The sequence below is a fragment of the Callithrix jacchus genome, chromosome 14, assembly GCF_049354715.1.
Source record: "Callithrix jacchus isolate 240 chromosome 14, calJac240_pri, whole genome shotgun sequence".
Classification (NCBI taxonomy): domain Eukaryota; kingdom Metazoa; phylum Chordata; class Mammalia; order Primates; family Cebidae; genus Callithrix; species Callithrix jacchus.
In genome coordinates, this window is record NC_133515.1 from 32,485,141 (window position 1) to 32,510,139 (window position 24,999).

The 24,999-nt window shown below is 37.0% G+C and overlaps 1 protein-coding gene across 15 annotated transcripts in view; it reads right to left on the reverse strand.

Annotated features, from left to right (window-relative positions):
* Positions 1-290: 290 nt before the first annotated feature.
* The window catches only part of CTNNA2 (catenin alpha 2), a 1,148,556-nt gene continuing 1,123,847 nt past the window's right edge, over positions 291-24,999 (reverse strand). For 8 of the 15 annotated variants that reach the window (XM_035273413.3, XM_017964211.4, XM_054244769.2 and 5 more), the window contains one exon: positions 291-1,477. In XM_035273413.3, the coding sequence (XP_035129304.1) occupies positions 1,190-1,477 (288 nt within the window). In that variant the 3' untranslated portion in view covers positions 291-1,189. Of the gene's footprint in view, positions 1,478-4,099; positions 4,217-24,999 lie in introns of all 15 variants that reach the window. The other 7 variants (XM_035273412.3, XM_035273410.3, XM_054244768.2 and 4 more) reach the window with 1 other exon arrangement.

The window sequence follows — 24,999 nt, forward strand, 5'->3', positions numbered from 1 at the left end:
CTAGCTTAAAGGAAAAAAGGCTAAAATGAAAAAAATATTTTGAAATTTAATTGGCTTTTCTATTAAAAAGACTGTCAGTCATTTTAAGTGCAGTATGAAAGTTAATGAAAACAAATGGAAAAAAAAACAAAATAATAAATATGTGAACTCTAAAAATGACAGATATTCAAATATCATCTATCCCTTATCATCTCTAAAACCAAAACAAAATGCATTTTTAATGAATTTTCAGGATGATGCTCTAATCTTTATTAAGTACATATTTAAAAAAAGAAAACATACTTGAGATGTCAAGATTAAATGTGTTTATTTCGAGTTAGTGAATACAATGGCATATTAGATACCAGCACTCCAAGCTACACCTATGTATTTGCCTCTAACCTTCACATGTTGTCAGTTTCCATTCCTTCTAATATTCCACCACTGGGCCTTCTATTTCTAGCAAAATCATAGTTCAAATTAAAAAAAATGAAAGCAACATTGGTCACCACATTGTGCTTCCAGTGCCCCCAGAAGGATTTTAATTCTCTCAAATAGATGTTTATTGATTTCAGTAAAGGGGAAAAAAAAATAACATGATCACTAGTAATGGCACAACTAGAAGAGAAAACAACAGAATGCAGATTAAAAGAAGCATTTTAGGCTGGACTAGTTAATTTCCCCTCAGTTAAAAATCGACATAATATCACGAATATGACTTCATGGTTAAATTGTTCAATTTGTGGGCCACACACTTAAGCGTATTGGCTAGTACATTTTTGCACTGAAACAGAAGCAATACAAGTTTTATGTTCTACCATTACACTTCCAGATTTTTCACTTATGAATATACCTGCCAACCTAATGATTCTTGCATGCATTAGAGTTTGCTTTTGTAGAGTTAAGTTTATTTTCCCCATCCCTCCCGCTCCCATAAATGTTGCACCAATGTGAACTCTTTGCCCAATTTTATGAGAATGTTGCAAAGGACAGCTCTGTGCCACCTCAGTACAGGAATCTCCTGTTTCCTTCCCAGACTACAGATGGATCAGTAGTATTGATCTCATCTCACATGCAAACAGACACTGTTCCCTTAATTTCCCCATGCCAGAGGCATACAAGCCGGCAGGTATGCATACAAAAATGGAATTAAAAAGAAAAAGAAAGAAAAGAAAAGAAAGAAAAAGCTTTCTTGTTAAAGCCTATCGTCCTAGAAGGAATCCATTGCTTTGAATTCACTTAAAGCCTGTACAGGCGAAATGTGTTTCTTCTGAGAACCTCGTCGAACTCGTGTCTGGAATTCTTCAGGCTTTTCTCTCTTCACAAGGGGCTTCTTCTCTGGAGCCTTCATCTTCCAAGATACAACAGGTGAGTTGACAGCTGCTGTCCCATAGACCTTCTGGTATTTGGTTGAGGCCACATAGGATGCTTTCACCGTGAGGACAACAGCATTCATCAGGTTTTTAGCAGCCTGGATAAGTGATGTGGCACTGTCCAGCTAGAGTGGGAAAAGAATAAGATACATGTGGGTTAACTGAGGACCCAAATTCACAAGACGGTGATGTACTTTCACAGTTAAAACAATGTTTTCCTTGTGCAAATAAATAGTATTGCTGAAAAGGAGCAAATTATCACATATTATGGTTTCTAAAATCTCAATACAACTAATGGCAAAGTCCTCATCTTAGCAGGTAAGAATTCCAAGGTAACAAAAGTTTTCCAAAGTGGAACATCTCGTATATTACATTAGGCTAATTAATTAGCAATGGTGACAATTACTCAAATGTTGGACAAGCATTTGGCAGACATTGAAGAATAAAAAGTTACAGGGGTTACATCTCAATTTTATGGCCTGATCAATTGATAGATAGCCTATCTGTCTATGTATAGGCTATTTCTACATCTTGAGCTCAGGGTTGGTGAGAATACAGTCAGTTAAGCAGAAGAACAATCCATGGGTGCTCTTGCTTCTACGAGGTGTTGAGCTTGGAGTATCCATTTAACTATTAACAGGTCCTGAAAATACCTTCTATATAAGTATCAATACTGATGTCAGGATCTCAGAGAGCACTCGGTGAGACCCTCCCATTCATGTGTTAATGACCTATTGACTACTTACTATGTGCCAAATACTATTCTAAGAAATTTGTGTTTTCCCATTTAGCTTTCCTAACAACCCTATGATATAGGCATTATCATCATCCCCTTTTCAATGAGGGCTGGTATGTACAAAGGTCCAGTAACTTGCACAGGTTTTAGTGTTGAGATACCACTCATATACACTGCCACCCTGTTGGAAAGGATAGCTTTAAAAAAATGCCATGACAAGTCACAATTTGAGAACAGATTTAGAGGCCCATCATCAGACTTTCAGGCTGTGAATTTTCTGGGTTACCTTTTTTTCTGTTTTTAACTAGTGTGATGCATACTGTATAGTAGATCATTCAATATCTGCTTCAACTTTCTTTTTGTTTCACTGCCTGAACTATAGATCCTAGAGTTACTTCCACTGGCTGGGCTATAAACCTGAGATGTATCTATTTATCTATACACTATTTCTACATCCAGAGCTCAGGATTGGCGAGGCTCAAAACTGCATTTTGTAGACTCTCCTTCAACCAGGATTCTACCTGTGACCTAGTGAAAGAGAATAATTAACAGCTGGACCGCAAATCTTATTCCAGCCTCAGGTACGTTTGAGCATATTCTGATCTTTCAACAAACTTCTCGTAACACCAACTAACAAAATATATCAATCACAGTTAACTGAAGGAAGCAAAGATGTTTCTAAGTATGCTGTTCCCAGCAGGTAGGTTGTATATCATGGACTATAGCCCCATTAAGCCTTCTGGGGGATAGGTGACTAAAAAAGTGTTTAAACTGAAAGATGGTAAGTGTTGTGGTTCTCCTACCAATGTGACTGGCATTCACTTTAGCTTTGTTCATTTCTTATTAACAATATATGTCCCATGAAGCATTGGGGTTATCGGACGTTGCATCTAATACCACTGTGATGATACTGTTCCGTTGGCTCATCCTTGTTCCATATCCCATATTAAAGCAAAATAAATGTTGTGCTGTGTTTTAAAAAGTATGTCAATCAAATGAGTTCAATTTCTCCATCACCAAAAAAGCCTGTCGTCTGACCATTGGGGAAAACAATGGAAGATGTTTTACATAATTGCTTTGTGAATTAACTCAAGCAAATGGATGGAGTAACCCACTTACTTTATCGCTTCTATTATGCCATACAAAATGCACATATACCAAAATAATTGCTTAAACCCATACTGTTTATACAGCCTAAATTTTTAAAGCTAGCTAAGGAAAAGCCAACTCTAGGTTATTCATGTTAACAGGAGAGAAGCAAGCAGGAATTAGTGCAGCGGTTCTCAAAGTCTAGTCCCTGACGTGCAATAGCATCAGCATCACCCAGGAACCTGTTAGAAATTGCATTTATCATGCCCAATCCAAATCTTAATCAAAACCTTGCAATTTTTAGCTAGCCATCCAGGGGGTTCTGATACTTGCCAAAATTTGAGAACCCCAAGATTAATGAAACCTAAGGACTGTCTTGATGGTTTATTTTATCCATTGATTTCAGGACTTCCATCACATACATGTTTGATAATATCATAGCCAGTTATCTCATTGAATTTTACGTTTTTGTCTTTCCCATCTTTCCCCCAGGTAGAAGTGTAAATAATGAAGGACAGAGATGAGACAGCAAAATGTTGGGACAATCAGGAGCAGATCAGGCATGGTTTCTTTAGCAACTAAACACCTCGCACCTTTGGCCAATTGATAGTTCTCTGTAAGTCTGTCAGGTTTCAAAAATGAGTAACACTAATCCATAAAATTAATTCTATTGTATGCTATGAGTAAATAAAGGGTAAAATATGACAGGGACCTTTGGTTGATTTGCTTGGGCAACAGAATTAGTAGAACAAGACTCACCGTTTGGGAGTCATTTAATAATACAAGAAATATTAATAATATTGTATTATTAATAATATTAATTAATAATATTGTATTATTAAATGACTCCCAAACGGTGAGTCTTGGGAGAATTTAGTTGATCTGAAGAGAAAGGATTACAAGTAAATTTGCAGATTTTTACCACAGATTCCATTTTCAGATAGATGGTGTTTAATTCTGCAGCAAAAATACGAGAGCCTGTCTCTTCTTCAGAACCCCTTTGCTTTTCAAGCCTGATGCAGGAATCCTGTGAATAAATCTAATACATTGTTTGAGAGTGAGACAGCTTTGAAATATAAAGCCAAGAATTTTATTAAAGCCACCTTCTAAGGCAGATCTTGAATTTGAAGCAAGGTAAAGCAAGGAGGTGAGAGATCTAGCCAACTGAGCTAGAACAAATATTTCCTCAAACAATAAGCCCAATTTAAAGTTAATACAAAATTTGACGTTTTTAAAAAGTTTAATTCCCAAAGGTTATATTTTGCCCTTTGCCACAGACCCACTTTCATGATTTAGATCGTTACCAGCACAATCACAATTCTTTTCAACTTAAAAAAGAATTTCTTTACACCTCTCCAAAATGGCACCAGAATCCTGGTTTCCAATTGGCAGGTTTTGGCTAAAAATTCACTTCCTAAAGAAAAGATATTAGAAACAATAAAGCTGCATGGCAAGATTTTTTAAATTCAAAGTTTAGGAGCACTTATTTAACAAAATTGCATTCTATTTTGTGATTTAGTGTAATGACAGCATTTTCAGTAAGATGGGTAAGTGAATATGTCTAAGTGAAGTTCTCGTAATAGTCAACATTCATTGAGCACTTACTAGATGCCTGGTATTGACTGAGCCCTTTTAATTGTGTGATTTTAATTTTTAAAAATCTTTGAAGTGGGAATTATTATCATCCCCCCCATTTAATAGGTAAGGATGTTGAAGCTGAGGGAGGTAATGTAACTTGTCCCCGCGGTCATTGGCAAAGTAGGGATTAGGACCAGTACCATGATTCTCCAAAGCTCAACATCTGAACCCCACCACAGGGCAATGCTCCCCCAAAGGACCACTTAATCTCTCAGGTCTTGTTTTGTAGTTATTACCCATTATCCAAAATGAACTTGTTTCTACTAAGGAACAGAATGGAAAACTGTCCTCTAAACCTGGAAACATCCTTTTAACATCATGGCTAGCTCTGATTAAGTGCCTCCATCTCTCCCAATCTGTGATCCTTAGTATCTTCATAGCTCAAATCCTTGCTGACTAGAGCCTCTAGCCTCAAATATGTTCCTGCCTAGTGCTCAGCCCTTTCTTGTGCTTCCTGGTCTTGAGGCACCCTTATGGAAATAGAGCCGGGAATCTGATCTATGCTAATTTGTCTGGATTTGCTCCATTATTCTGAAGCACATTTATACTAGGCAGGGCTCAGCTACTTCTATTAGTGATATCATCCTTTACTTGGTCCAGTCTTGGCAGTTTTAAAAATGGCCTCAAAAGTCAACCACTTCTCAGCTCTTCCTCAAGCTGATCTGAATTACAGTGACAAGCCTTTTCAGCAGAAAGACATATCCATCGTTTCCTGGTTAAGGCCCTTTTATATTCCTGTAGGATATTCCATTAAGTTCCTGTATCTAACCCCAGAGAAACTGCTCATTTTCAGCTAGTTTAAAAACAAGAACCTGCATTCAACAAATTAGACCATGTGCTATTTTCTGAACTAGTTTCCTGAGTTTCATTTATTTCATTCAGTCTCACAACCAGCCCTGGGACAGGTAATAGTATTATGACCAATTGACACTTAGAAGCATACAGCTTGCCCATGATTACACTGCTAACATTAGTGAAGCCAAGATGTAAACCCAGGCCATCTAACTACAGAGTCCATGCTCTCACCATTGCTCCATTCTGCTTTTGAGAGCCATGCAGAGCAGATAAATCCTCAGGCCTCAAAATCTACCAAGATTGCTACACCCATTCTCGCTATTCTGTCCCATAAGTGTCGGCTGTCTCTAATCAGAGGAATTAATAGACGTCTCCTGATCATTACAATTCTTTTAAAATATCAAAGTACTCTTTTTAAAATGAAACAGATGTTTTCTCACATCTTATGCTATTACAGTCCATGAAAAGCAAATAGGGGCAGGAGAGCTGTTTTATGGAACTTTCTATAGGACATTGACTTTTTTCCCCCATCTCTATTCCTACTCTTAATATCACTCAACTTCTAACAGATTCCTGTTTCCTATATCCACCTCGTTTTCAGTTTTGAATGGACAGAAAGACTGGAGCAAAGACTTATCTGAACTGTGATTCTTCCACTTACTGATATTTGTGCAGCCTGATTCCTTACATCATCAGAACTAAAGAACACCATAACAAGTATTTGAAATGACTCTTGTACAGCTTGTTATCAATTAAATATTTCTGAAAGCCTATGCCCTTAGCTGTATGCTACTTCATTCACACAGGACTTACATTGCAACAGGTGTTCAGTTTCAGGAGAAACAGAATTTGACTGCAGAAGTCAATCACATTCTTTCAAAGGAAAATGGAACTACACCCCTTGCAATGCTGAATTACCACTCTTTATCCCCCAGTCCATCCCTCTGATTTTCCACCTACACATTTATTCATCCAAGTTATTTCTTCAGACACCTATTGAATACTTTTTGCCAACTACTGTGCTTAAATGTTGGGTATAGAAACACAAATAGACGTAAGCACTGAAATACAAGAGCTCACAGTACAATGAGAAAAACAGACACAAACTAAAGGTTTTAACACTGTATGATAGTGTTTGAGTAGGATGTGAGATGCTAGAGGAACAAAAGGAATAGGGGAATTACCTTGAGTCTAGTAAGGATAGTAGAGGGGAAACGAAACTTCATTGCATATATGATATCTAAACTCTCTTTAGTAAGAGGTTGTTGGTGACTTAATGGTTAACAGTGATGAGGAAGGAAAATTCTCAAATTTCTATCTAGTCCAACTTGGTAGACATCAATGCTGTCAACACAGGTTGTGGAAGTAAGAAGGATATTAAGTGAATGCTGAGTATAACTTTGGACATACTGAGTTTGAGGTGTGTGTGTTACATCTAGGTGATATATCAGAGGGCCAATTGTATTTATGGGACTAAATATTTAAAAATTATGCTTTGCTTATATTGATCTTCCCAATTGTTTCATGTATGGTAGTGTTCTGCATACTGTAGGTAGATAATATATGCTTGATTTCTTCCTTTCATATTCTTTAGTTTTTACAAAGATTAAATACTACAATATAAATTAAATATTAAATCCATACACCAGGTCAAAAAGTCCAATAAATTTACTAAAAGTTTCTCAGCATAAGATCTTTAAAATCAATCTTAATATCCTTTTAATAATCTAAGATACATCATCATCACCAAGTATTTTACTTGAATAGAAAATAACCTTCCTTGGTTATGTAGGGAATAGTTAAGTAATTAGCAATCTTTTGCCCTTCAGAATAATGATGAACTTCATGGGGTCAAATAGAAATAAAATAAACGCTATTGAGTAACAACTTGCTTTAAAAACAAACAAAAAATAGTATTGTCGAAAGTGGAAAGAATATAAAATAGGTAGGGAACACATTGCAGATGCTATGACAGAAAATTTCTTAGGATGTTAATTTGTGGAGGCTGGGCATATGATTAAACAAGAGAATTAGGATTTGACTGTGTGTTCTGAATTCATACATTTACAACATGCATGGAGAGAGATCAATTTCCAGGTTGTATGTCTTTATTCAAAAAAGCTAATCATCTACTAACAAAAATGAATGAAACATAAATGGCAGTTCTTGAAAATCCAAAGTACAAAGCAATCTGTCATTGGATTAAAAATAATGCAAATGCCGTGGGACTGCTGGCTAAGCTAACTAGAATAAAATAAGCCAAATCCATTTGGAAGGTGATTTTGAAATATAAGAACTGAGGCGTTTGCTTTGATTACTTCAAAAGGCCTAGAAATGCCTGGAAGAAGGAAGGAGTTCCATTTGGGCCTTGCTATTTTATTTTCATTATTGTAAGTCAGAGCCAATAACACTAACAATTTTGATAATGCTAAAATATTTCCCTAAATATGGGTAAAGTCCACTTTAGCCCTTTGCAATATTTTAAAATGGCAATAACATAGCTTTAACATACAAGGACAAGACTATTTTAATGGGGTTATTCTAAACACGTTCAGGCCTAAAGTAGGTTTTCAGGGGAGGAAGTTGTGGTGGAAAAATGGACAATAAATGGAAAGCAAACACCTCAAGAAAACTGGAATCTTACCACTGGAGCTGGTCATTTATTTATATTTAAACTGTTATCTCCCTTAAAGTAGTCACAAATTGCTTTCAAGGAAAAAAAACTTTTTGCCACAAGTCAGCTTTGCTGTTAATGAATTGGAGGTTAGAAACCCAGAGCATTGGAGCCTATTATCCTCCAAGAAGAACATTTCATGTTTTAAAAATCCATGAGGCTTTGAAGAGATATTTGATGTCCTTAGAAACTGTGATACATTTGAAATACCTTGAAATACCTGCGTACATTTTCCAGAGGCTATATCAATAACACTTTGTTAAAAACTCTAGAAAGTTGCGGTTAATAAATAACTCAAGCAAACAAAGACATGGTGAAAAGGTTCAGTCTAATGCCATCTTTCCCCACTTATCTCAGAACATTTATTTGCTTACAAAAAGACCTTTCCTTGATATCAAGCTCTCATTTCGGTATTGTAGTCTTCTCACTCTTTCTCATCAAACACACTCTCATCCATAGTGTCCATGGCAGGCAGTATTAATCAATCGGGCACCTTGCTCCCTTAGAATCTGCTAAGTAGTTGGGAAAAGAAACTTTACCTCCCAAGAAGGCATATTTTAACAGGGTTGTCCAAAAAGCACATGATACTGTTTATGGCACAGATACATCATTCATTGTATCACTACTTTCTATATTTGAATTAACTTGTTTGGAGTGTTTTCTTTACCGGGTATCAAATATTGTCTGATACTGACACATATTTTTATCTAAAGGATGTTGCATTTACTCATTTGTTTCCACAGCTGACTTTTTTTTTTTTTTTTGACAGAGAGTGTCACTCTGTCACCCAGGCTGAAGTGCAGTGGCGCCACCTCTGCCTCCCGGGTTCAAGTGATTCTCTTGCCTCAGCCTCCCAAGTAGCTGGGACAACAGGTGCATGCCCCCCCACACCCAGCTAATTTTTGTATTTTTAGTACAGATGAGGCTTCACCATGTTGGCCAGGATGGTCCCAATCTCTTGACCTAGTAATCTGCCCACCTCGGCCTTCCAAAGTGCTGGGATTACAGGCCTGAGCCACTGTACCCAGCCTCCACAGCTGATTTTTAGGGACATACTGTGCACCATTTTGTACTGATACCATATTATGAGTTGCTAATTGATGATATCATTAAGGAGAAGATTTAAGTATTAACAGAAATGCAAAACATTTTGGGGATGATTTTAAATCAAATGATAAAAATTGGCTGCGTATTTTAACAAGGATGGTGTTGGAGGTGAAAGTGACCATCACAGGTATATTGTATGTATCGTTTTAAAAAAAACACACACACAGTAAGGCCAGGCATGGTGGTTCCTGCCTGTAATATCGGCATTTTAGGCGGCTGATGTGGGTGGATCACTTGAGGTCAGGAGTTTGAGACCAGCCTGGTCAACACGATAAAACCCCATCTCTATTAAAAAAACAAAAATTAGCTGGGAATAGTGGCAGGTGCCTGTAATCCCAACTACTCAGGAGGCTGAGGCAGAAGAATCACTTGAACCCGGGAGACAGAGGTTGCAGTGAGCTGAGATGGAGCCACTGCACTCCACCGTGAGTGACAGAGACTCTATCTCAAAACAAACAAAATTACATTAAAACAATTAACATTAGAACACATCCTGATCCCTGATAACTGAAATTCTACAAGATAATTTCTAAAGAGTTTCTGATTCCAAGGGTATTCCCATTTGATAAGAGGATCTTGAAAAGCAAATATTTTATAGCTCTAAGTAGCGGATCAATTACACAGAAAAGAGGACAAGAGGTCAGTTATCTTTTCTTCAGAGCTTCCTGAAGTAACACCAGAGAACCAGCCAGTGCTGAAGGCCCATTGTTAAGAAATCTGTATGTAATTCAATCGTGAGCCATTGAATTGGCAAAGACCTTTAGCAAAAGGCAAATAGGCTCAGTCAGGCTAAGAAAAAAAAAATCACCACTGCCTTGCTGAGAAATTTACCAATTGGCTCTCTGGTAACTTTTTCAACTGGACATATTTGTGTCTTCATTTTTAATTCATTTAGGTAGGTAGTAGTGCTTCACAGTCGGCCAGTCCACTGATTAACAGTCTTCATTTGCATTTTTTCAATTATAGGTAAGTAAACCTTGGGGACTCCCATGAAAGCTTAATTATAGTCAACAAATTTCCTAAATATGGCTTAGAGCCATTTTCTTCTCACCATTAAAGACAGAACAGTTTTTGCTCAACCCAAAACAAGGCATTCTTGCTAACATGGAAATCTCAAAGATAAGTGGGAGTACTGACATGTTGGCCTCTGGAAAGTTAGAAATAGACTCACCCATTCATCTAGGCAGTCCCCACCTCCTTTTTTTTTTTTTTTTTAGATGAAGTCTCACTCTGTCACCCAGGCTGGGGTGCAGTGGCCCAATCTCGGCTCACTGCAACCTCTGCTTCCTGGGTTCAAGTGATTCTTCTGCCTCAGCCTCCCAAGTAGCTGGAAATACAGGTGTGTGTCACCATGCCTGGCTAATTTTTTTGTGTGTGTTTTAGTAGAGATGGAGTTTCTCTACTAAAGTTTCTGTACTTGGCCAGGCTGGTCTCAAACTCCTGACCTCCTGATCACCCGCCTCAGCCTCCCACCTCCCTTTCCTATACTTCTTTCTTCCTTGCTTACTTTTAGTGCCTTCTCTTCTCTCAACTCTTCGGGATTTCCTGCCAGAGACTGCCTCTAAGTTATTGGTTTCCATTTAACAAAAGAATCATGAAGAAATATGCAACAAAGAGAAAAGAGCCAATGGGCTTTCAGGCGCCCTCTGTAATTGGAAGTATTCTTGGGCAGAGAGACAGTCCTTAACTTTTGATCTTGTCATTTCTGATTCTGTGCATCAGCATGTCTTGACCCTCCAAGGTTTATGTCTTATATTAATTCTGCAAGGAGCTAAGCCTCCTTTTTGCCCTACCAGTAGGAGAGCCAGCTAGCAGAGCATCACTACATTTGATCCCTCTATTTCCACCCTTCTTCCTCCCTAAGCAGTATCATCATAACCAGAAGACAAACGTAAGAGGAGCCATTGTCTAGGAATACACAAGAAATACGTTTTGATAAAATGGATCAACGTGCTACTCAATGACTCCAAACTTTCTAAACTACCTAACCTTGTATGAACATGGCATCTGCTGCCAAGTCCTGAACGTCATTTAAAAATTTGCAAAATGGCTCCTGCCCTCCAGCGTGCAATGCATAATCACTGAGAGAAGAGCCAAAGGCTATGGTTTGGGTGCTGGTTGATGGTGGACTGTGCCTGGAAAATGAGCAAAATCTGAAGATCTGGAATGATTCTTCCTCATTCTTTCACTTATCTTTTCATCCAAGCCCTAGGAACTGTGTCATAATGTGGTATTATTCATATGTTGGGGGAAGTAAACACCCATACAGCCTGTGATACTCTCCTCATCAGGTGTGTAGAAATAATAGTTAAAGGCTCTGTTGCTACTGAGGTCCAGGACGAGGAGAGAGCAGAGAGATTTCATTCCCAGTGAGTGACTGCTGCCTTTCCTTGGGAACCTGGCCCTCTTTGCTCATGTGATCACCTCTTCCCCACCTCTTTCTTCCTCTCCTGTGCACTTTCTATCTCTGGTAATACATTCTCAGATGTGTGCTTCACTCCTGTCCTCTTCAAGTTTTCATCTCTCCTGGGCTCTAGACTCCAAGCCCAAGTTCAAACCTTGATTGGATGGATCAGCTAACTACGTGATCTTGAACAAGCCACTAAACTTATCTCTACCTCATAAAAGTTCTTTAAAAGTAAAAATGAAAATAGCACTTTCTAGTATTATAAAGTATTAAATGAGATAATGCCACTGAAGCTGAGTGCCTGGCACATGGTAAGCCCTTAACAAATCTTAACTTTTATTATTGCTGTGACCCATCTTTCCCTTAAATCACCAGTTGAGTCCAAAAATGCCCTTATAAAATCTACATTTCTTTTCCTACACCTTCCTTTCAAAGTTTCCCCCATCCAGCATTTTAGACTTTCTTTAATTCTCTTCATACTGAAGCCACCACCATCTTGGCTTAGTCACAGTGCCTGAATATTGCAGTTTTAATGTGTCATGGTTAAGGAATGGAGAAGTTTATGAGGGGAACAGGAAAACACCAACACTTAGGTATCATTTCTACCACTATTGAATCCCTTAGATGGAATAAAGGTGGGGAGTCAAGACTGAGTGCAAGAAAACAGTGATTTTATGTAAAAGTGTAACACCTAAAGTATCTAAGAACATTTAGGATCTGGTAGGGAATACTGACAACAGAAAGTCAAAATTCACCAAATTTCAGCTATTCATTTTGGTTAGGAATATTATTTATAGATATTTCACATTAAAAAGCAAATGGTGTTACCTGGAAAGGATGACACCTTACTTCATTCAACTCTATTCATTTTGGTTAGGAATATTATTTATAGATATTTCACATTAAAAAGCAAATGGTGTTACCTGGAAAGGATGACACCTTACTTCATTCAACTCTATTGATTTTGGTTAGGAATATTATTTATAGATATTTCACATTAAAAAGCAAATGGCGTTACCTAGAAAGGATGACACCTTACTTCATTGAACTCTCAGTACACACTGTTGTCAGACCCAGCTGAAATCCCTCACTGCCCCCAAAGGGACCCCCTTCTTCTTTGGAAGTGTCCACCGAACACTGAAGGCCAAATCTCCCAAAGCCCTGTGTTCATCTCCATGGAAACACAAATGCTTGGGTTCCTTAGCCTTGTTTCCTAAATCTTTAACTCTATCTTGGTACACAGGGGGTTATAAATGCATAATTTTTTATTCTTTATTCAGTCTTAAGCCACTGAACTTAGCACCTGCCATCTCCCACTAAGACTGACCTTATCTCAGCATCTAAGCCTACCAATAAATTCCCAGTTTCAAATCTACATATTCTTCAGGGATATTTGAAAATCTCATCCAACTAATTTCCCAGAACATGAGCACAACAATCTTGCTGCCTTTGGTCCTGCTGTACACACATTTATTAACCAAATAAAGTAGCAAATAAATGGCAGGTTATACGAAAAGACCTTCCAAAGAACAAATCTAAGGTTATTGAAAAGGACATTGCCTGGGCTAATGACTATAAAAGCCAGGAAAAGGCAAGAAGACACATATCCAAAAAAAAAAAAAACCAATGGGCATCCTTAGGATGGCCCTTGCTTGTCAGTGCTCTAAGCCCTTTCTGGAACCAATAAAACAAGGATGATTAGTGTGTGACACACTTACTGCCATTTCCTCATTGGTATCCTTAGCAGATGTGCCCAATCAGTCAGATCCTTATTTCCTCTTGATCCTAGCCATGGTCTCACCATTCTACTCAACACACAGCTCAGTCAAACACTAGCAATTGATGTCAGTTATCAATCAAGATGAAATCACTTACCATATCCAATATGGGCCTTTTAACTACACAGGACTGCACAGGAGAGAGCTATGATTTGACTCCTGTCACCTGTGCAATTATTGCTCAAATTAAGAGTATATTAATATCACTTCTACCTCTAATATAATTTCTCCTCACATAATTCATAAAGAATAACTATAGCACTGAAAACTGAAGTGAAATGTTAGACACATAGCTATATAAAATAATTCACTACATAAACCTAATATTTCAACCTTTTTTCATTACAGAAATTAGAATTAAGACAAGAAGAAACGCTATCATCATTTAAGGGCTCATAAGAGGTCTTCAGTATAATAGTTTAAAACTCAGTAATTTTAATTAAATTAGTTTTAAATTTGAGCAGTTGATGCATGGGTTTTTAATAATTGAACCCATATTTTTTTTTCTTCTTTAAAACATTTTTTGAGTAGACACCGAAAAATGCAGTCCAAATCATTGTTTTTCTTCTTGGTCACTGCTTTTTCCTTTGTGAGCTGTAAATCCACCACTAACATTAATACACATTCAAGTAATTTTCAAATGATTATTGTGTACATAATCACAGATGCGAGTAGAGGTTTTCTATTAATACTTCTAACAAAGAGTTGTCACCATTCTATTATCTTCCATCTAAATTACACTTCAGGTTCTTGTCAGACTTATCTTCACACAGACCACCTCCTGACATGTAGAGAACGATCTAAGTCTCTGCAAACCTTTTCTTGTGGACTGTTCCCAACCTTCCAGAGACAGTGAGAGCTCTATGATTAACTATGATTAACTCCGCCCTTGCCCCCGACCTGATCCACTGGCGGTCCTCTTCATGTCAGTTATTGGCAACACAGTTCTTCCTACTGCTCTGGTTCAATACCCAGAATCTTAGGCTATACCTGTTTTCTCTAACTCAACATTTAAATCTGCTATCATGTCCTGTCAGCAACATCTTCAAAACGTATCTATTCTTTGATCTCTTCTTATCTTCTCCACTCTTATCTACTTGCCCAACTTGTCAGAACCTGTTACTGGCTTGTTGAGAAAGCTTCCCCTAACTAATTTGCTTGCTTCCCACCCTTTACTCTGTTTATTCTCAAATGGAAGGCAGAATGATCCTGTTACATGAATTCAAATCATGTCACTTATCAACAACCTTGAGTGGCTTCCCAATCACAGTCTGAGTTAAATCTAAAGCTATCAAAATGGTCTTCCTATGTGACCCAATACTTCTGATTTTGCTGTCATTAACTCAGCTCCTAAGTACTGGTTTCTTGTTTACTGTTCAGAAAGACCAGTCATACTTGCAATGCAAGGCCATAGCAGTTATTATTTCTTCTACCTAAAAAACTCTTGCTGACCCAAGATACCTGTAAATGCTTGCTCCCTCACATACATCTGATTTTTATTCAAATAGCATGTTGGTGAAAACTACCCAAGCCATACTTTTCAAATTGCAACTCCATTTCCATCCTCATGCCTTAATTTGCTATTCTGTCTCTATTTTAATATTTTTGCATACTCATATTTTTATGTTTCTTGTTCTTCACCTCTCACTGTATCCCAAACATCTAAAACAGTGCTTGGCTTATGGATCCTCCATAAATATTTGCTGGGATGTTGTTGAAGCATTGTAATTTTATGGATGAGGAAACAGAACATGAAAAGGCTTGTCCAAAGACACAAAGCTAGGGCACAACGCCTAATACAGTATCCATTCTTTCTTCCTATTTATTCTTCCAAACACATTGGATTGTCAGGAGAGTAGAATTTGTAGAAATAAAAGAGAAACTAAACTTTAGCCAAATTGGAATACAAATCTACGTCCTCTTACTGTATCTTGCATGTTAGCATTTCAAGATCGGACTTTGCTCAAAAAGCAGCAGCAATTTAATAATTTGTGTTTAATTTTTCCTGTTAATAAAATACTGAGATTTCTTTTAAAAGCATCTCATTCATTAACAGCACCAGCACCTAAGAGGCATAGAGTTAGGTTTGCTAGGTATAGTGCTGGTGCCTCTAATCTTCATAAGATGTACAAGTTGAATACCATCATCCCTGCTTTATATGTAAGAAAGTAGAAATAGAGAAAAGTTAACTTTCTTTGGGCAACTTGAGGGTTTATTAAATTCATATCATGTAGAACATGCCATCTTCTTTGACCAGGCAGATCTACCATAGGCTTTTTCTGCTCTAACTCTTTATTCCTGGCTACTGATGCCATTTTTTTGGAGGTGAACATGCCTTATGATGTGTTTCAACTGTTCACAAGCATGAGTCATGTGACTAAGCAGTAACGAGGTGAACTTCTGTAAGCCGTAAGAGAATAAAAGTTGCACAAACTTCTAATCTTGCAATTGTGATTCACCTTAGATATGAATTAACCAAATAGCAAAAACCATCATCTTTTACTTTCTCATTTTCTTGCCAGCAACCAAAAAAGCTGTCTACATGTTCACAGAAAATCTGATTAAATATAACTAATTCTCCTTATCCCTAGACATTACATACCACTTATTTATCAAAGTATTTTTAAAATGTATTCAAAAAGTTTTACAACATAATCTTTTCATTGGTCATGCAGCACACACCATGAATTGATGTGAGGCTGATAATATAATTTGTAAGAACCTAATACATATTACCTGTTATCATCTATATCATCTGAAATATGCTATTCCCTGTAGTTCTTCTTCAGCCATTAGTCTACAGAGCACAGATACCAGCACCATCCTTATACTGCACAAAGCACAAGACAATGTATTAGAGAAACTGGCTCTAAGTCTTAGCTGTCCCAGTTACTGGCTCTGAAAGTCTGGACACTCCTGTAGTCTCTTTATTTTTTCAGCTCTAAAAGGGGGTTAATAATAATATACTTTTGTGAGTTATTCTGAGGTCCAAGTGAGAAAATACTTTTTAAATTTTAGAGAAGTCTGTGAGTATAAAAGATATTACATCACCTCTGGGTGCCTTTGGGAAATTCTTTTGGGATCTTCATTTTATTAGAATTCCTTGGTGCCTCAGGCCCAGGGTCTTGGCTTCACAGGAGAGGGTATTCCAACAGCATGAGGGCATAATAAGCACTAGCAAAACAAGAGCAAAGTACTTCTAAAAGAATTACCTTCTTCTGCCTGAAGTACTGGTGGGGTAGCCTAGTTACAATCTTATTTTTTTCCAATCACAGAGCATGCTCAGGAAATACAGTTTACGAAAGAAATAGAACACAGGAAACATACTATTGGGGTCCTTAAATTTGGCTTTGGAGTGTAGCACAAAAAGACGAAGAAATCCAACCAGAAAATAGGAGCTGTCAGCTCACTGATGAGCCTGTCCTTGGTGAGTCCACCTCAATTCTGGTTGCCATTTATTCTGGAATCCAATCATTACTTATTTGCTGCTTTGTCCTTAAAGACTGTGTACGGTCATGTTGCTGTAGCTAGATTTCTGGTTCTTTATGAATAAGTACCTTCTTGCCCCTTTTACTGGTATGTACTTCACTAAGGCTAGAACTGCATAAACCATAATGGGATTCGCTGTATATATGGGGATCATGAATGGTCTGCTCTGTGAAGGATTCTCTTGTTTGCTCAGTGCAGGCTTCCCTGAATGTCAGTTATTTATCAGTCAGCTGGTCTTATGCATCAATTTAATAATCAATAAAAGTTGATTAGTACTTGTCTATTGGTATATACTTCAGTTTTTTTCCAGATTCAAAACATATCAAACTTCCCAACCAATTAGATCTTTCCTATATGCTACTATAACTATTCTCACCAAAGAAAAGTGCTACATCACTTTAGGCACATTCTAAAGATAGGAAACTGAGGCTTAGGGTGGAAGAACTTGCTAGCTAATAGACAATTATCAGGGATTCAAGCGCATCACTATTCTCAGGAATAGCGCATTTATCAATATACCACAGTTCCAACTGCCTTTAAATAAAAGATGAAATAAAGGGCATTTAAGGTGGTTCTTCTAATAAGCCAGGATACTTCTCCATATAGGTGCCTGCCAGGGATTGGCCTAATTTGGAATCTTCTAGTCTGTTGAGCAAAAGCGCCGAAGGGTTCCCTTCAATCTAAAACTGGAAATACCATTTCTTTGGTCCAACAAAGAGCCTCCATGGACGGACAACATATTGTCTGTTCCCTTGCAAAGAGGCTGAGTTATTCAAGAAACTTTCAAAACAACAGATTAAAGGAAACAGAATCCTCAAAGGACTGGAAATGCATAATAGTATTGCTAAAGAAAAAATCAAAAAATATTAGTGCTTTCTTTGAAAGAAAGCCTCAAGTTCGTGAAATTGAAAAACTTCTTTGAAAGAAAAGTACTACCTTTAACTTCCAATAAGGTCACAACTTTTAACCAAGGAACTAAGGTAAACATGAAAGAGTTGGAGATGGTATGATACAGTATCTTGTGCCTAATAAAAATCATGCTTAATATTAAGATGAAAGTTTCCTCATGGCACAATTGCTATCTTAGAGTCTCTGTGAATCTAGCTTTTGACAAAGTTAAATCACCTCCATATCTATTACAAGATGGAAAGTTTGCCTCATTATTCCTTTACCCGATACATTAAAAAGTGCCAGGAAAAATTCTTCAAATATACTACAGGTATATCTTTGAAAGAAAGCATGTTTTCTGTTATATCTGGAGTCACCGCCTATTACAGTTCTCCAAATTTCCTTTAAAAAACTAATGCTAAGTCATGCAATGTCTTCAGTTTCTTACTACGACTTGCTTGGATTTAAGAGCTCACCTAGCACTAATTTCAGCATTGCTGAGTTATCATCATCATGTATATTGAAAAACACAATTTGAATTTCAAGGGGATCCTTAACCTGATGTTAACAGTATTAAAAATATTTTAATATCACCTTAGTTTTTTCTTTTTTTAAAAAAATGTAGTTACTGATTTTATCACTGTGTAAAAATTTTAAAATGTGCAGAGAAATGTGGTAAATGTGTGATGATATATGAAAAGGGTTTTCTAAAAAAGTGCTATGAAAACAATTGTTTTAACTTCAATGCCCGTGTTTGTAAAAAGTAAAAAATGAAAGCCATTTTACCTTGTTTAAACTTTTATTTGAAACATTTTCACTGGAACCCTTACTTGCCTTTGGGAATAGAAATATATACATTGCTAAAACAGGAAGATTTGGGAATAACCAGGAAAAGAAGTAGATGGGGATCTTTGTAAGAAGGTTGTCTAGAGGATGACTGTGATGGTTTCTCAGGAGTCTTGCTTTTAGAAAAGTGTACCTCCACCCCCAGACACCAGGCTGGAAATGAGGTTGGCAGATAAATCTAGAACTACCTTATCTGCCATCTTCTACTCTTCCAGACGGAGGAAGTGAACGACTCTATGTAAAGCAGTATGTATATCCAAGGTGAAAGGTCAAGATTTCAACTGCTTCTCATCTAGGGGTGAATTTGGCCACCCACTCCAGGATACGTTCAGCAATGTTTGGAGATGTTTGTGATTATCACTACTAGAGAAGAGAAGTTACTACAGGCATCTTTTGGGAAGAGCCAAAGAAGTTCTTAAACATCCTACGGTGGATAACTACAAGTCCCTATGGGAAAGAATTATTCAAACTAGGCTAGACTGAACCAGCGGAAAGCAGCAAACCCAGTTTTCCTAGGAAAGAGGTTAAACTGTCCTGAGAAGTTCTCACTATAGCCTACAGGTTTCTCTTTCCACCATTTCCCAGACTAGTGTTTTTACAAGTGTGAGACATGAATCATCTGCAACCAGGAACGTTTAGGAATCTTGATTCCTGATCCCTTCTCAGAGGCATGTTTCAGAACTGTGCATTTCAGGAATCTCCATTTTGATTAGCTATGTGATTCATTTACAGAGTAAAATGTTACAATCACTATTTCACTTCTGTTGAGGTCATTCCTTTCTGTAGTTTCAACTATCCCCTCTCTAGTTCCTCTAGGACTCTCAGTGACAAAAGAATGCAGTCTTGATGACAGCAGAGACCTTGGCTGGGTTGCTCACTGCTGTTATGTCCAGCACCTTGCTTGGGGTAGACATGATATAAGAACCAGAGGGCATCGACATTATCCAAAAGACTATATAGCCTTTTGTGAGGAGAGAAGATAACAAAAAATACCTACTCATTTGTTAGTACGCCCACATTCCGGACCCTGTGCTAAATGTATGGTGCATACCAATACTATTAATCCTAATAACTCAATGAAGTAGATACTAGTATCATTCTCAATTTACAGCTGAGAAAATGAAGCTCAGAGAGGTGAGGCAACTTGCCTAGGTCATACAGCCAGCTATTGTTCCACTTAACGGAGGGCATACGCTTGCAAGAACTGCTACCCAAGCCTACCTCTTCCTAGTGCTTTTCAGATTTCTCATAAGAGGAGGTTCATTGCATCACTCAAAGCCTTCATTGGCAGCTTCTCTCTGCCAATATAACTCAGCAAGAGAAGGCTACTGGGAAACAAAGCCCTCTGCCTCCCAGAAAAGCTGGCATCCTTAGACAAGAGTCAAGTATCTTAATTTCCTCAAAAACATAGAAAGAAGCCTTTTAAACTATTTGAAGAACAACTAAATTTGACTTTCAAGTTTCAAAAAACTGCAAAGAATAGGTTTTTATTTCCATTCTCCAAATTCTTGCTTACTTCAAATTGAATCTTATCAGGGTAATTCCATCTTTCTTCTTAGCATCCTGTCCTGGTTGCTCATCTGATATTCATTTGCTCTTCTCTTTATTTGGCACCTAAATTTTAATCAGGGCAGGAATGTGCCTATCTAAAACATTGTGTTGTGGCAAGCCATAGACATGGTGATGAAAGTAGAAACTGGAGAAGGGCAGAGGGGTGGATTCTTCTAGGAACCCTCTGAGGAGGGTACTAATATAGCTAGCAAGCACCTGGTATAACCCTCTCACCTCTTCTTTTTACATAAAAAATGGAAAGATGGAACACTAGCAGTTATCTTGGGCCACAAGATGAACTCGAAAGTAGCTAGGCCATAAAGTTAGGGGTGTCAAAGTCGTTGATGATTCTGTGTTCACTCTATTGTCCCTGAACTACAGACAGACCTATTCCATGTGAAACCGAAATAACTCTCAATTTTATCAGTTTTATCATTTGTAGTTGAATCTAAATTAAAACATGTAAAAGGCTATATACAAACTTTTAATACTAATAGTGGGCATTAAAAATTTAGTAGACTTAAAAATATTTCATATTTAAATATAATTATTTAACAATTTATATGTCATAACCTTTGCATAAGGGGCATATGAAACCAACAATGTTAAATTTTTTTTTCACAAGAAATTACTAATTTGATCCATTCAGCTTTTTGGGGAAAAAAAAAATCTGTAGCTTTCCATGACATAATCTTGTTTAAAAAATCAGGTTAAATTATTAAAAAGGGTTTATATATCAGAAAATTCAACAGAGTAAATTATAAAGAAATTAAGTTAACTAGAAAAATAACTGCATTTAATTATTTGATTTTTGGCCCCAAATCTTAGGTAAACAATGATTTGAAATCTAGCATTTGAAGTCAGGTGCTTTCACATAGAAATAAATGAATGAAAGTAGGAATGACTGAGAGACTTCAGAATCAATTATTAGGATTTTTGGGGTCTGATAATTCACTATAATGGAAGAAGGGATGGTAAAGAAGCTAATGTGTTAGGCATGGATTATGTGTTCATTATGCAGGAAACCAGGGAAAAAGATGAACCAAACATATTCCCTATTATAACTAGCTTAAAGACTAGTTGAGAGAAATATAATGACATTAAAGTGCCATACACGAAATGACAGAGAATACACCATGCTGGTGGAGAATATCAAAGAAGTCTTCCTGAAGCACTACTGTGTACCAAGCACTGACTTTGTCACCTCCAGGAAGTTAACTGAAATCCTCTGAACCTCAGGATTCTAATATTTTCAATGGGAATGATACTGTCTCCTCCAGAACACAACTGAAAAACATATTTATTTCATGGTGCATTTTAAATGCTTCATACAATGCCTGGCATATACTAATCCTTTATTGTATCTTAGTATAATTGTTGATATCTAGGTATTTACCATGGGCAGCTGTCCCTCTGAGTAGCTATCGCTATTCTAGTAAAAAGCAAAAGCCCATGGAGGTTAAGCATGTTACTAAGTTTCATCAATTATAAAAGACAGCGCTGGTTTCCAAATTCACACCTAATACCAATATGTTTCTTACAGTTTTAACATTATTTAAGAGAATATAGTATTCTCTAACTTATTCTTCAGATACACAACAATCCAACCACATAGCCATTGCTGCTCTGTGCTTGGCATTTATTTAGGTAAAAGAGTAGGCCTTGAGGTAATAATTTTGCCTGGAATATCATTTTAGAACCACCCAAGATTGTATTTGCTTTAGTTAGTGTAAGAAGGGCAATGACAGAGCCACAGATCATTGGCAAGAAGTATCTGTAAGAAATAAAAACATATTTTTTCTGTAAGAGATACCTATATATATATATATAATCTTTAGGTCAACATTTATTTGTTCAGTTAATGGCAGGCACTGCTTCCTACCAGTCAGCTGATTCTAGACAGTGACCTTATCTATACCAAGAGAAGACACTGAAATTAACTGCACAAAATAAATAAAAATAGGGTTCCCCCTATTTTTTACTTCCAAACAAAGCTATTCGCAAATTTAAAAAATACAGAAGATTCTGGTGATCTGGAAATGATATGCTGTATGCAAAGCAATTAGGGGGCTAAATTAGAATAAATCCTTGTTGCTGTGAACGAAGGCTCACTTTATTTTTGACCAGGGCTCATTTTCATGTCTCAGTAAAATGTAAAATTCTTTTCTAGTATCTCCCTCTCCTTATGTCTTTTACCACTTCTCTAACTTTCTATACAGATTGATGAGTGTAGGATAACAGCTGTTGTTCGTGGGGGGGAAAAACACAGATAAAGAATTTAGCACATGTAAGTGACTATTGATTTAAACATATAGTTATGTAATTAATATTTTCAACACAGACCACATAGGTCATATACTGCATGGGTGTGAAAGCTTGGTTCTTCCAGTCATGATGAGAATGCTAATATACACAATTTTTCCCCCAAGGAAGTTCACTTAATTAAAGGTGTCAAATGGCCCTACCAAAGAATACCATCCAAAACAAGTGTTACTTACTCTGGGCTGTTGCCCGTATCTCTTATCTCTGTACAACTTGGAAGATGTAGAACAACTTAGCTTCAGTCTTCACTATCTCTTTGTATTGGAATATGACAAAGAAAACTGAAGGATGGTCTCTTGAATGTTTACAGTTTCATGTCCCACTTTCAAGGAGATTGAATACCATCACTGATTATTTATATTTAATAACCATCTGTCTTAGTTCTTTCTCATGCTTAACCACAATTTAAGCCAATTTTCTTTAGAATATTCTTATATTGCCCTTAACTCCTATTTTTCCCAAATCTTTTAATAACATGATACTTTAATTATTTTATTTTGAAACTGCTTCCAAGAACATAGAAACAGAATGAGTCAATTCTGTTGCCTTGCAGGGATTCTAAAACTTTGGTGTGAAAATGAATCACCTGGTATGTGTTGGGGAGTGGGATGGGGTAGTTAATTACAGACTCCAAGAACCTACTCCCTACCATTCCTGATTCGAGAAGTTTACAACATGGCCCAGTACCCTGCATTTTAAGTCTCCCTCAAACCCCTTGCTGGGCTGGCATGCAGATAACGCTGAGCATTTTCAATACTACCCATTAAAATCAGCATGGGTCAGAGGAATTTCTTTGATATACAGCACCAACCTCACATCTTTTATTTTTCTCCATCTTTCCAGCTATCTCTGATATTTTCCAGTCCAGTCAGCCTGGAATACTTACATACCCTCAGTGCTATGGATGCTCTGTTTCTTTTCCAAGATATTCTTCCCTCTCTTTCCATTTGGAAAACTCCTATTCAGTTATGCATGAAGGCTCAAAAAAATACTACCTCTTTATCCTTTTCTACAAAAATGGTCATAATATGTATTTCTTTTAAAGTGATTATTATAATCACAGTTACTAGTTCATGTGTTTTCCATGCTAATTCTGTGAATCCCTCCTAAATAGAATAGGGAATATCCCATATTACATAATCAATGAATTTGTTGAATTATAGCTCTGACTGATGCTTTACTTCTAAAATGACCTCCAAAGACACCTAGGAGGAAGAAAGGGGAATAGTTGTCATCCTCATCATTGTTCTGTTGAAACAAACATAATTTTAGTATCTCTCAATTTTTAAATTTTGTTCCACAAAATGTAACTTCTACTTGAACAATTATTTTTTCAGAGAAACTAGTGCTAGGAGAGTATTTCTTGCTTTGTTAAACAGCCTTTGATCATACTACTTCAACATCCCGAAACAGAAACATTTAGCCTTTGAAAGTGATTTCCTGAGAAAACAAATTCTAGAAGCTAATTCTGATGTCACAATAGAAAATTAGAAGTCATGTCACTGGATGATCTAAACTGAGTCTTGCTTATTAACTAAGTCCTTAGAATCTGGTAAAAGGGCTATGTGACAGAGCCATTTTATTCGTGGAATTCCAGTCTTTTAGAATGGCCAAGGTAATAACTTGGAAGAGACTTGAATGGCAAGAAATACAAAAACAGTTTTCCCTATGTGAGGCAAAATATCCACTGCAAATCATCTGTGAATCTACAGCAACAGAGAGGCTTTCAAATGTAAGTGTTGTTTGTGAGTGTAAATAAATCATGCCCAAATCAATAACCTATTTCCAAGAGTATATGGGAAGGAGACTTGCATAATGATGTTCAGTTTAACTTAGTGTTAAAACCTTGTCAACATTGACAATTAAAGTGTGGAGAGACTGATGTTATTCTTGCTTAGTGCACAAGGAAACTTGTTTGCTTCATAAACTCATCCTAGTTAGAAGGATTCTCATTAGCTGGCGGACATTTCCATCACTATCTGACATTTCTAAATCTGTTGTTGATAACCCCCAAATAATGATCCCTTTCTACTCTTATCACATTACCAGACTATCTCCAGGCTAGAGTCTTCCTCTTTCCTTCCTCTGGCTTTTATGTATTTCTCTTCCATAGTTGTGGCTGTGAGTGGTCATGTGGAGTTTTATGTAACTGACCGAACTCCTGCCTGATTAATCTTTATAATTACTCAATTCAGTCACTTGCCGCCTCCTCAATTTTTCCAAAGACATCTCATCTTGTATAGCCAGCATATAATTTAGGGGAAAAGTGTTCAGAAAAAGTATAAGGTTTAACTATAAGCAATAAATTTTGATTTTGAAACACAAGA